Here is a 13,737-nt window from a genome sequence, read left to right on the forward strand (position 1 = left end):
ATGCATGGTTGCTTTGTAGGTCGTTGTTGTGGGAGTGCACACAATAGTGCCACAAATCAAGTGTGACTGTCATATTAGTGGCCTCAGGCATATTCTTTCTGTGGGAAAACACATGCAAGTAAATATAAGTGGTGCTTGCTTGTGTAAAACTTACACAATGCTTGAGTGATGTTGAAAATAGCCAGAACGTTGCTTTGTGGTTGCTAGGGGTTTTGCTAAGTGGTTGCTTACTGGTCCAAGTCAATAGAGCACATCCCCAAGTCTCTGTACTGGTCTGTAGATATGGCTCAAGTACCTCCTTCAGTGTAAGTCTGTGTTGTTGTTGTTTTTTTCATAGGCTGTTTGTCTGATTTCGTTCGAAATTTAGTATGGATCACCTGGAGATGCCTCTGACAATACTATGACCCGCATTTGATTTTCCACCTTTGAAAATGTGTAACATTTAGCCTAACAATTTATGCCAATATGCCTTAAATATGATGATACCAAAAGGAAAATTTGTTCTGAAAGGATATTAAGATTTCTTTAGTACGACTGGAGTTATTTGCCCTCCAACTTTGGAAAACGTTGCACCCATTTTTTGGACTCACACCACTGGCATATGATACAACAATGGTTGCTGAAGTCAACTGATTAAATAATAGACCTACCTATCTCTGTGTAAAAATAAAATAATGATGCTGCCGCCTCTCAAAGTTTAGATTGTTTTTTCTCCCCTATTTGGAATGCCCAATTCCCAATGCGCTCTAAGTCCTCTTGGTGGCGTAGTGACTCGCCTCAATCCGGGTGGCGGAGGACGAATCTCAGTTGCCTCAGCGTCTGAGACCGTCAATCCACGCATCTTATCACGTGGCTTGTTGAGTGCGTTACCGCGGAGACATAGTGTGTGTGGAGGCTTCAGGCTATTCTCCGCGACATCCACGCACAACTCATCACACGCCCCACAGAGAGCAAGAACCACATATTATAGTGACCACTAGGAGGTTACCCCATGTGACACTACCCTCCCTAGCAACTGGGCCAATTTGGTTGCTTAGGAGATCTGGCTGGAGTCACTCAGCACACCCTGGATTCGAACTCGTGACTCCAGGGGTGGTAGTCAGCGTCTTTACTCGCTGAGCTACACAGGCCTCCTTCAAATGTTATATTTTCACCTGTTTTGCTCCAAATTATATGCAAAAAGTATTTTTTTTCTTCCCTAAATTGAAAGCATTCGTGTGTCAGTCAGACAACGTGCGGGGGCCGCTAGTAGTGCAGAAACACTGGTATTGTTACATCTTTATTATTTTAGGATCGGCTTGGTTCCAAAGTACCAGTTTTGACATTGGCATTGAATAAACCAAAAGTAATAGCGCATGTGTCCTGTACAAACCACATGGTTTTGTATCATTCATGTCATTTTGAAAAACCCATAACCCCATTAATAATTGTGATGGTTCAAATACGACTAATAATGAAAATATATAAATTCTGTCTGATCTAGTGAAAGGACCCGTTGGTAAAGATCTCCTTAGATGAGACAGAAAACTTTCGAGATCCGGAATGTGTTTTGTATTTTCTCCTACAGTGTCCCCGCTGGTGCTGTTGTTTTGCATTTCATTTGAAGAATTCTCTCCTCTAATGTTTTTAACAAATGTAAGAGTCTAGTGCTTGGAGAGTTTGTTTCTGAATCAAAGGGAGAAAGAGTTCTCAGTAGTAATTCCAGAACATGTTGAATTATTTTCTGGGTACGACACTGTTAGAAACCAATCACACTGAAACATTCGTTCACACACTCATGCTGCTCCAAGAATTGAATTCACCTCCAAACTCACTGAGCAGCCTTTATTTATTCACTTCCAGTGTGTTGGAGACTCCCTGGACAGAGAAAGTATATTTAATAAACTTCCTCAAAGCAACAGTAACTCTTGCATAATACATAGAATACATGTGTGTCTGTGGTACACTCAAAAAGGTGTTAAATTGATTCTTTTGATCATCAAACTACAACCCCTGCTGAAATGACCAGCATAGTTGGTCATCAGCTAATGTTGTGTTTTGGATGCTGGTAACCTCACTAGGCTCCTTATCTAGCCTAACAAGCAAGTGGATCTAGCCTTGATCCACTAGCGTCACCAGTAGGGCTGCAACTAGCGATTATTTTGATAATCGATTAATCTAACGATTATTAGAACGATTATTTGACTATTCGGCGATTATTGCAACGATCAATCATTAGCTCTTAACTGATTATTCAGTTTGTGCCCCGACTTAAAAGGTTGTATTAAACTTGCCTACTAACAATAGAGGACAAAATCATCTTTTAAAAATACCTCTAAATGACATTCAATGAATTAAAGGAAAAAATACTTTTTATCAAGTTTAATTCAGTAAAGAAATTCACTGCAAAAAATCCTACTGTTATCAAGTGTTTTTGTCTTGTTTTCCATTTTAAATTGTCTAAAAATCTTTAAAACAATTTACATTTACTTGAGAAGTAACATAATATATTTAGACTTGCTTTAAGAGAATGTCTTAAATATAAGTGTATTTTGTATATAAGTGTATTTTTTAACTTGGTTATACTTTTGCGTGTGCAGTAAAGACAAAATATACTTATATTCAAGATCTGTTCTCTAAAAGCAACTCTAAATATCTTATATGCTGCTTCTCAGATGAATGCATCTTTTTTTTAAAGGATTTTTAGATATTTTAAAATATTTGTATTTTTAATATTATATTCAACATTCTCAGATAACACATTTTTTCTTCTGCGGTATAGCTGCTAAAGTAAATGTACACTGTTTTAAAGGAGTATTAGATATTTATATTGGAAAACAAGATAAAACAAAAACAAATCAAAAACGTATTTTGTTGCAGTGTATAATGGGGCGAAGACTACCCTCTCTCACCTTTCTGTTCACTTCAATCCATCTTTAACTCACAAAAAAACAAACTCTCTCTTATTAATAAAGCTGCGTATTGCCAATTTTCTTCACGATAAGAAATGCACAGTGACACATATATTATGATACAATAAGTCGCGACCCATCACGTTATAATCTAGCTGCATTAAGCGTGCGCGTTCGAGGGATGAGCGTCCCTGTGACAGAGTGTGCATCAGCCGGATGCAGTTTCAATCTCTCCCCCTTAGATTGGGACACTCGCGCAACTCATAGAAGAGGCGCTGAGAAATGCCAGTTTTGGAGTTTGTAGTTATTTTCATGATCTGCTTCTGTATTATTTGAACTTTAATAAAGCTATAAAGCATTAAATATAACTGCATTAAAGATGTAACGCCGGGGTGTTTCCTTTAAAGAGCTCTGGCTCCGCTTATTCCACAACCAGAGTGCTTCTGTATTTACTTATTTTGTATTTTTGCATTATAATTCCCTCATGCGTGGCGATCTACATCACCTGAAGCTGTTTGGAAAGTTAAAGTGCATCTGGACTGTGAGCTGTGTTTTCTTCCTCTCCTCAGTCAGGCGTGAACTGCAGTGCTGCTCTCGCATGTTAACATTAGAGTTTAATGTGATCACATGTTACGTTAAATGAGATCAAACGACTCTTCAACAACGAAAATTTTTGTCTACAATTTTTTATTGTCGACATTGTCGATAACGTAGTCTAATCGTTTCAGCCCTAGTCACCAGACAGATCATGCTGGTCGACCAGTTTCATCAGTTTGAGCATATTCAGTAAATCAGATAAACTATATTCAGCTGTATTTTGTTTTGTTTTTTGCGGTTGTTATTTAAAAAAAAATATATATTATTCATAGTATATTATATTTGTTTTCTTAATTACTCTAGCAAACAATATCAATAGTCTTCTTTAGTTAATGAATTTCCCCTTACTGCTTTTAATAAATAAATTGATAAACTTTCATTATTTTCATTATTTTTCATTTATTTTTGTTGAATTGTGTTGTGAATTCAAACCTTCCACTTACTGTCTAAAAAAAGCATTGCCCAGTGTTGCAATTTAGCAATGGTTTTCCAAAATTCACCCCAAAGCAAAATGTGTATAAAATCAATATATGGTTTTCATAACCAGTGGTTTCTTAAACCCTTTCAAGGATTTAACATCAACATCAAAGCTCATGTCTCTGAGGATTGAAACCAGCTAGTTGACTATTAGTTTAGACCACCCATCAACTAGTGGATTTTGACACATTGTCTCATTTATGCATTGTCTCTGATATCCTTAACAATAACTTATAAATCTTTAAAGACAGACCTACCATGAGCTCCAAGGTTGTTAATTGGCCATCAGTCCATGTTATTTCAACTTCTTTCTTCTAAAAACAAAAAAAAAAAACAAATCGCATTTAATAGCAGAATTCCTGGTGAAGAACTACACGACCCTGATCCTGAAGGGAAACGATCCACCAATCAGAGGGTCGCAGCCAACAAAGTGTGCCAAAAGTGCTCTGCAGTGACCGCCCACTCCCATGACGCATTGTGAATTAACCAATAAATTCAGTCTCCTTACACTCTTGTAACGGTAGCCAGCTGGTAGGTAGCTGTGCAGTGTGTAAACCTCACTCCCCTGGCCTCAAGAGGTGCACTAGCGACTGACGCTAGGGGCTGTAGCCTTTAGCCTCCTTGTTAGCGTGCCCACCTCCCATGCTGGAGACACCGGTTTGAATCTCACTCAGAGCGGGTCGAGCAGGACTAGTTACAATGGTGTTGTGACCCGGATGGGAGTGAGGTGTAGGGGGGTGAGTGTAATGGTAGCCAGCTAGTAGGTAGCTGTGCAGTGTGTAAACCTCACTCTCCTGGCCTCAAGAGGCGCATTAGCGACTGACGCTAGGGGCTGTAGCCTTTAGCCTTCTTGTTAATGCGCCCGCCTCCCACGCTGGAGACGCCGGTTCGTATCCCGCTCAGAGCAGGTCGAGCAGGACCGGTTACAGCGGTGCTGTGTCCTGGATGGGAGTGAGGTTGTAGGGGATGAGTGTAATGGTAGCCAGCTGGTAGGCAGCTGTGCAGTGTGTAAACCTCACTCCCCTGGCCTCAAGAGGCGCACTAGCGACTGACACTAGAGGCTGTGGCCTTTAACCTCCTTGTTAGCATGCCCGCCTCCCATGCCGGAGACGCCGGTTCGAATTCTGCTCTGAGCTTGTCGAGCAGGACCAGATACACTCTCAAACTAATTGAATATTTATGTGTATATTTCTCCATCGATTTTTATGCTGTTATGTCATTCTCAATGCTTTATAGGATTGTAGTTCATTCCCTCATTAAAGACATTAAGTACAATGGGGAAATATACTTTAGAAACCAAGATGGCTGAAGAAGTAGGCAGGCACTGTTACGCTCTATTTCCGCTGCGTTACTCCGGGTAGTGCCGCCCACTCACATTGTTCAAAAATCCCGCTCCTCATAATAGTACATTAAACATCACATATGTTTGTTTTTTTGTTTTTTTGCTGTGAATATACTGAGTCGCACTGCAGTTTTGAGTTCAGTGTGGACAGACAGATTATTTGTCACTGGAATCTTATTGCAATGTCTTCATTAGATTGGAAGGAGGTACTGATTAAACTGTATTATCAAATGATTTGAAAAAAAGAAAGTGGCGTTTTCAAAATTACTTTTGATTTTTCTCCTTTTTTTCTCACTTTCTGTCTCACACATACCAGTACAGTGAGGTCAGCGTGGTGAGTCCAGCTGAAGTAGCTCTAGTTTCTGCATTAGGACTGCCTATATCCACATGTTCTCATACATCTCATGTTCAGAGCATCTCACAGTTGGCTTTGCCTCCTCTATTTTTCCATACTTCCTTAGTTCCACTCTGTGGGCTGAAAGGGCGGCCATCGTTTGTAATGGTTTCTTATGTGGTTGTCATGAGGGCAGGAAGTGCATGTGTGCTGTGTTTATATGAAACTGGCTGGTAGCATAAGACAGCTGTGTGTTCTGATTGGTTGTGTTAGAAAGGTTTACCAAGAGGCCAGTGAGGCCAGAGAAAGATTTTGGTTCTTTTATATTTTCTATGCATTGTAGTTTGAGCACATCTGATATTTTTTCCCATTACACAGATGCAATGCAAATCTTTCAATGAGACATTCAGTGCATGATCCAGAATGAACTGTCAGCAAGTGCCAAATGTGAGTAAAAATGGGCTTTGGCCAGTACTTGATAATCGCAGTAATGATGTTCCTGTAGCTCAACTGTTGCCATACTTGCATGGCGCTAGCAATGCAAAGGTCACGAGTTCAATTCCCAGGGAAAACTTAGTGATACAATGTATACCTTGAATGCACTGTACAATAAGTTGCTTTGGATAAAAGCGTTACTCTGAAACTACATTAGGTTTACTTAACTGTTGATTGGTAATGCAATTAGGAACTTGAACATAATTATATGCTTTTCAAATGAGATAAGTAAAATCGGTCTTTGCTTCCCGAAATTTGAAACACTACCCCCAGTGGTTAAAGAGGGAAATGTAAGCGCAGCGTAGTTCTAGTGGGATGACTCTCAGCTGTACATCATCGCACCATTAGTTAGGCAACTCCTAGCCAATCATGTATCAGCCATCACTTTAGAAGTCTGCTTACAATCAATCACATTGCTGTTTCAGTGTGCCAACACTGCAACCTCCACCATCCCACCGCCACCAGTTGAGTCCCGTGCAGCATGGGGGTAGGATCCTCGCCCCTGCCTCCTGTCTCCGGCAGGATCTGACGGTTCCGAGTACAATCTCTTCGGATCGCCAGACGGGGCTTACGTCAAAGAGAGACATTACATTCCTGTTTCATATTCATCAAATAAATGTCATCTTAAAATGCACTCAAGTCTGCGAGTCTTTCTGATAGAAGTGTTGTTAGGCGTATGGGCACGAATGAGCTCCATTTTCCGGTTGAAATGTCTACGGAGGGGCGCCAAATATGAGTTGTGAAGCTAGTTCCTTTCAGTTGTACAGGCTGTAATACAGTGAAGAGGAATGCATATTTTATAAACTGAACCCCCCAACCCAAACCCAAAACCTAAACCTTTTTTCTCATCTTGTATATCATGTTGCATATGACAAATAACTTGCGCTGTTTGTTTCCAGTTTTAAAGGAAAAAACTGTTTAATAATCAATTTGTCATGGAAAAAATACACTTTTAAATAAAAAAATAATGCAAAATACAGTTTCCTGTCCAGTATGAAATATTTATGGCTTGTAAATTTTCTCTATTCCCCAGAAATTGGCAGGTTTGTTAAAATGTTTGGACCCCAGTTCCAGGAAATCCACTTGAATCTTTAATAGTTTGATGGCTGGAAAAGATGAAGAGTGTTAGCGCTGATTTTAGACAGATCCTCTGTGAGTGGAGGGGCTTTGCTCTTTGCAATTGCTCAGATTGGACAGATCTGTGGTAGAAGACTGGTTGTAGGTTCAATCCCAGCTAAAGCAGATCAATCCAGAAGAAAGCCGCGAGAACCGCTGTGCTAAAACCTCAAACCACTGCGACATATTATATCTCAGTTTATCAAATAACACTGTGACTCTAAAAAGGGCAGTTTGTGGGTTTGTGGTAAATGGAGCATATGTTATGGCACATACGTTGATGATATTGTCATGATAAGATTGCTTGGATTGTTTCCTTAACATATATACACATATAACAAATTAAACTGCAACTTGAAACTATTTCATATAACAATGGGATGATTATTTAAATAAAACGTGAATCTGAAAACAGGTGAAGAAATCAGATAGCGACATGCCAACTTCAAGGAACACCCCTTCTGCCTGGTAACAAGTAGGTGACACTAGGTCTGATCCATAAACAGCAGGTGGCAAAAGCTTGTAGATCTCAGATTGACATTCCAGAGTGGACATTATGATCCCTGTGTACTGTCAACAGTGCACACTGAGACATAACACAGTGATGTGAGGGAGATATGATGTGTCTTCAAGTCTGTACGTCTGACCATTTTACACTCTGTCTCTTGTTTGTCAGGTCAGGGCTATGTAGAGCTGCATATGCGTGTTCAGAGACAAAGTTCATTTACGTTTTGGGTGGAGGGAATGCATGCATGCATTAGTTATACACAGTATGTTCTGGGTCAGTGTGAGAGGGTTTCGAGCCAGTTGATGGGATTGTCACTTTCCCAATCTCGACAAATTTTGCAATTGTTTATCTTGTAAAACGGGTTGATTTTATGCTTTTAAAACTTTAACTTTTTGCATTTTGTGATGTATTGAATTGCGCATTGTCATTGCGAAAAACGAAAGTTTTTTGTTTTTTTTTAACCAAGGAAACAATATACATCTGGCTAACATAAATTTGATTTAGTTGAAATTGAATGAATGGAGTGGTGGTGGCGTAGTAAAGCACATAACTGGTAATCAGAAGGTTGCTGGTTCAATCCCCACAGCCACCACCATTGTGTCCTTGAGCAAGGCACTTAACTCCAGGATACTCCAGAGGGATTGTCCCTGTAATAAGTGCACTGTAAGTCACTTTGGATAAAAGCGTCTGCCAAATGAATAATTTGTGACAGTCTTGGTGCCATCAGTAAGGAATGGTTGAAAATGACACATTAATCTGTGTGCTATTGTTTTTAAGCAAAGCTTTTTCTTTATTAGTTTTTCACGTAAACTGGTTATGTATACTAAAAATATAATGAAATATAAAAAAAACATTTTTTAAGTGGGTTCAGTGAAAATGTTGGCAATGCAAATTGTAAAAAAATATGTTCCATTGAGTCCTTTTTTTTTTTTTTTTTTTTTTACATTTTAACAAGCAGAATGATAGAAGGAAGGGTTTCTGTCAGGGGTTTGTATGCCTGCGAGCCCGGTAAATAACTACATCAACACACCCACGGCAAAGTTCTGTTTAAATTCTGTTTAACTTTGCTGTGGGTGTATTGATGTAGTTATTTACCGGCTTTACAGGCGTACAAACCCCTGACACAAAAACTTCCTTCTATCATTCTGCTTGTTAAAACTGGAAAAGACAGAGATAAGGATGTCAAAAGTACTGGTACTTCGGTACCAAATCGATACTAAAATAAAAAAGATACCAGTGTTTCTTCAGTACCGTTAGTACCGAGCACCGACTCAATTTGGTCCTGCACATTATCTGACTGACACACGACTGCTTTCAAATGCTCACATGCTTATGAGCGCATATGCCTTTACTCCTTATGCACTGAAATGGATCATTAATCAAATAAAAATAGTGAAATGTCCTATTATGATTATTAAACTGGCAATTAAATTAATTAAGCATGTGCTGCTTGATTTAGCACACATGTGAATGTGTGAAGGCACTTATATGGTGAAAACACAGACTGGTCGAAAAACCACATTTTATGAGCATCATGCGACGTGCTTGTTGTAGTAGATGAAAGAAAAGAGAGCACATTTACTGTAAAGCGCGCAGCGCCTGCAGACTATACATTTATATAATTAAATCACAGCATTTTGTGCTTTAATAATCACACTGGGCAATATAACCAACGTCTTAACCGAAGGTGTGAAACTACCAGCAAAACAGAAACTACCACAGAACCAGATATGCCTTCACGTCAAAATAAAAGTTTGATTCAAAATAAAAGCTTGACGGGAGAATTGAAGAAAATTCCAAAAGAATTTGGAAAAAATAACAAATAAAACTGATTTAATAGGGTCAGACTTAAAACTTGAAGCAACGTTCACTTAATTGAGATGGAAATATGCAATTGTTTTAATATTTACATTGATAAATTTAACTTTGTTAAATAGGCTAAAGGAGTGTGTTCAATAGCATATTACCTATTTTTATTTTTATTTTTTTGCGGTATTGAAATTGGTATCGAGACACGTGAAATTTTACCGGTATTGGGACCGACCACTGAAATTTTGGTATCGTGACAACCCTAGACAAAGATGATCAGTGTATGGATAGTTGAATGGCTCTTGATACTTCCATTGAGAAAAATAAATGAGCCAACTTACAATGTTATTACGATTTTTTCCTAAGTTTAACCCCTAACCCAAACATAAACCTATAACCTTAATTTTAAATAGGAAAATCACTTTTGTGTACCACACGAGGTTTGGTACAACATATATCAGTCATTGTTATTGCTTAAATATGAAATGAGTAACCAAATTTGCTCACTGATGTTTCCTTTTTAAAAATAAAGTGTTGGATAGGAGCCTCGTTAAAATTTGATGCCTGTATGGTGTATACTGTATCTCCATTGCAAATTGTATTAGCTAGTTTCACACATACATATCACCCATTGGCCACCCTGCTCTCTAGTTATCATTATCGGTATCGGCTGTTAAAAATATCCCAATATCGGTCGGCTTCTAGTCTATAGCCTTTTTGTTAACTGTGGTATGTGTGTTTTGCAAAGCTCTGGTATGAAAGACTTTCACCAGTGGCATATAGAAACACACAACACACACACTGACCTCCACACATCCAGTACATGCTCTCTGTACTTGTGCTCTAAGCAGTAGCAAGCACACATGCTCTGTGATGTCTCTTACAGGTATGCTGTGATCCCGGTTCTGTGGTCTAGCTGTTGGTTTTTCCAGTTCCCAAATTACCTTAATTTCCTGCAGCCATCCAGTGACATTAAACAGAACTGTGACACACAGAGCTGTAACTCTGCACTGTGTTTTATGATTATGGCATCCCAGAGGAAAGATTCATTGTTCAGATGTTGCTTTTTCTGAGCTCAGGGGAATTTGCAGTTTAGTTTCAGATATACAGTACATGTCCACAAAGCTAACAGACATGAACTTATAGCCGCAAATCCTCTCTTCTCCTCCTGTCCTCTACAATCTGAACACTCTTAAAACACTGTGTGGTGGATGAAATCAGAGCAGGTAGAAAAATAACCATCGTACTTTGCTACTGTGGTCGTGTTAGATGACATTATTAACTGCTGGTAACCAGGGAAGGAGCTTTCAGTCAAAACACAGACGAGACTCGCGTAACATCATCAGACTGATGCTTTAATCACAGAGCTGTCTGTCTGCATCTACTCTTTCCCACAAGATTTTTGTCAAAACAAGATCCCTCCCAAACTGTCACATTTATGAAAACTTTGATTTTGCCAAGAGGTATCAATGAAACCAGTTTTGCACTTTTACCTCTGTAATTTCCATTGCAGTTCTCCTTGCATTACTCACCCTCATGTCGTTCCAAACCCGTGTGATTTTTCTTTGGTACAACACAAAAGCTGAATTTTTGAAGAATAACCTGGCCACTCTTTTTCATGTAATGAAAGTGAATGATGACTTAAGTCTTTCATGCTCCAAATTTTTTTTAAATATATTGTTTTTGGCAATAAACATTTCTAGTTTCAACATTATTTGTACTTCAAACCTTTGATTTGTTGAAAAAAATAAAATAAAAATAACTAGCTTCATGGCATACCATGTGACAAATCACCATGTGATTTGGTTTTCGAAAATGGATCAAATTTAATAATTTGCCACACACACACACACACACACACACACACACACACACACACACACACACACACACACACACACACACACACAAAAGCATTTTTGTAACTGTTGGATTTACGCAAAAATCCATCAAATTGAATGATGTACTGTTTATCAAAATTAAATTAGTAAAACTTAAAATATGTAGTCTTTTTTATTTTATTTTATTAAAGAGTATTCAATTCAGTTTGATTGAAATTTGTTAGACTATTGAAATTCATAAATCTTAAAAATATATATTTTTTGAGTACACATTGAGAGTCCCATATCTCTGGGATTTAACCATTTAGGGCCTATAAATGAAGTTACAAAGAGGAAAGTTTGTTCTGAACCCAAATCTAAAAGTATATTAAGATGTCTATAATACTTTTGGAATTATAGACACTCCAACTTTGGAAAAACAACACACAAAAATTATTATTATTTATTTATTTATTTATTTTTTTTTTCATTTTTGGACTCTCACCATTACCATATAATTCAACAAGGGATGCTGCAGTCAACTGATTTTAGAAATAGACATTTCTATCTCTGTGTAAAATTAAAATAATGATGCTGCCACCTTTTTAAGATTCTTTTATTTTGACCTGTAGTTTTGCTCAAATCATAGGCAAAACTTGTCATTTTGACTTTGCTGTACAAAATGATGGAGTGCTCAGTAAATGGGTAGTTGACAAATATGCATTAAAAAACTATTCTTTTGTAAAGCAACATTTTATTATAACCTGATTATTGTGAAAACGATGACGTCATGCGCACACGTATTACGTGTTCAGTCTATAGGCATGCGCTCGAGTACTTCAAAACAATGCGCGAGACATTCAAAACTACAATGGCGGACTACAGTACTGTGTTTGTGCTGCTCAAGATTTTGAGTTTATTGACACTTCTCCAGCAAAATGTAGATTTACTGCATCACTACTACAACCAGCGATCGGCATCTTCATTGTTTGTATTCACCGCTCTGTGGAAGAATACTTATGTGCGCAGGCACGTAGTGTTTCTTTACAAAGTGACATCGCCTACTACTGGCCTGGCATGCATAATGCAGCATTTTTAGTCGTTTTCGCGGATCCGTGTGAACGGGGATCGTTTTGACAATGTTGTCAACTTTTCAAAAACGCAAAGGAAAAACTTTTCCGTTTTTAGTATATAGTTGTCGTGTAAACGTACCCTTAGATGAATAGTGAATATTTGAAAATAGGTAGAGATGGGGAGGAGGCAGGATGCCAAGAAAATCTGTCACGGGAAGCAGGTAAGCTGCGGCTTATATACTTCTGCTTGCGGGCTGTGATTTGTCAGATTGAAATTGGCATGCTCCTCCCGAACCTCTGTTAATTAACTTTTATAACTATTTATTTTCAAGACACTGAATAGCAGTATCATCATACATCATATCATCACTATAACAGTACAAATGTTCTGCAGAAAGTAGTTTAATTATTGCAATTAAAACATTGAAAATGGTAAAAAAAAAAGAATAAAAATTAGTTAAATTTTATTCAATTATTTAAAATGCTTCTTTAATAGACCTTGTCCTCGTGTGTGACAGTACAGCTGTCTCACCAGAGGACATTTTCTGTCACACCAAAGGATGTTTCAGCATTTTGTGTGAGTTAATGACCTTGCTATTCTTAGCTAACATGTCATTAGCAGTTAGCAAGTCACATTTGCACAATGTTCCATAATTGTGCAGTTTAACATAGTTTTTAGTAAATATATATATATATATATATATATATATATATATATATATAATTTAGGGGTGTCACACCAAAGGACAACAAAATGTAAACACTTTTAGAGCTTTGAAACAAGTTAAATATTTGAACAATTTAGAGACAAAAACTTACCATGTGCACATGTCCTGGCCTTCACAGGGGGCTTCAGAAACATGACCTTGAATGGGGTTACAGAAACTAAATAAAGTCGTCCGTGGAATTGCCCAATTTAAAATGAGGATATGGTGTCTCTCTAGAGGATGTGGTTTTCAGTGACAAATGTATCAACTTCCTATGCTTTTAGAAATATATGGATGAAAAAAATGTATTGCCATTTACTAAAATAGACACTTGTAAAATTATGCCAGTGGTATTTATAAAAATTTTTATGCTTTTCTTTTTAATTTATAAAAGTTAGAATTTATTGAACCAATTTTGAGATTTGGCTCAAAAAATTAAAAAATCTAATGACAATGCTGTTTGTATAATAACAGGTCGATGTAAAGCAAAGAAATGTTTAATCATTTAATGCATTTTTAAAAGATGACAATACGATTTATTAATTTTTACATTGTGTGACAGTGAAAA

General features: G+C 37.7%; 1 protein-coding gene across 3 annotated transcripts in view; it reads left to right on the plus strand.

Annotated features, from left to right (window-relative positions):
• The window catches only part of piezo1 (piezo-type mechanosensitive ion channel component 1), a 145,740-nt gene that overhangs the window by 21,701 nt on the left and 110,302 nt on the right, over positions 1 to 13,737 (plus strand). The window contains exon 2 of one of the 3 annotated variants that reach the window (XM_051709121.1): positions 6,020 to 6,088. The exons of the other annotated variants lie outside the window; for them this stretch is intronic. Coding sequence (XP_051565081.1) covers positions 6,055 to 6,088 — 34 coding nt within the window. The 5' untranslated portion in view covers positions 6,020 to 6,054. The remainder of the gene's footprint in view (positions 1 to 6,019; positions 6,089 to 13,737) is intronic. 3 annotated transcript variants of the gene reach the window in all.

Source organism: Myxocyprinus asiaticus, chromosome 1 (assembly GCF_019703515.2).
Source record: "Myxocyprinus asiaticus isolate MX2 ecotype Aquarium Trade chromosome 1, UBuf_Myxa_2, whole genome shotgun sequence".
NCBI classification, from domain to species: Eukaryota; Metazoa; Chordata; class Actinopteri; order Cypriniformes; family Catostomidae; genus Myxocyprinus; species Myxocyprinus asiaticus.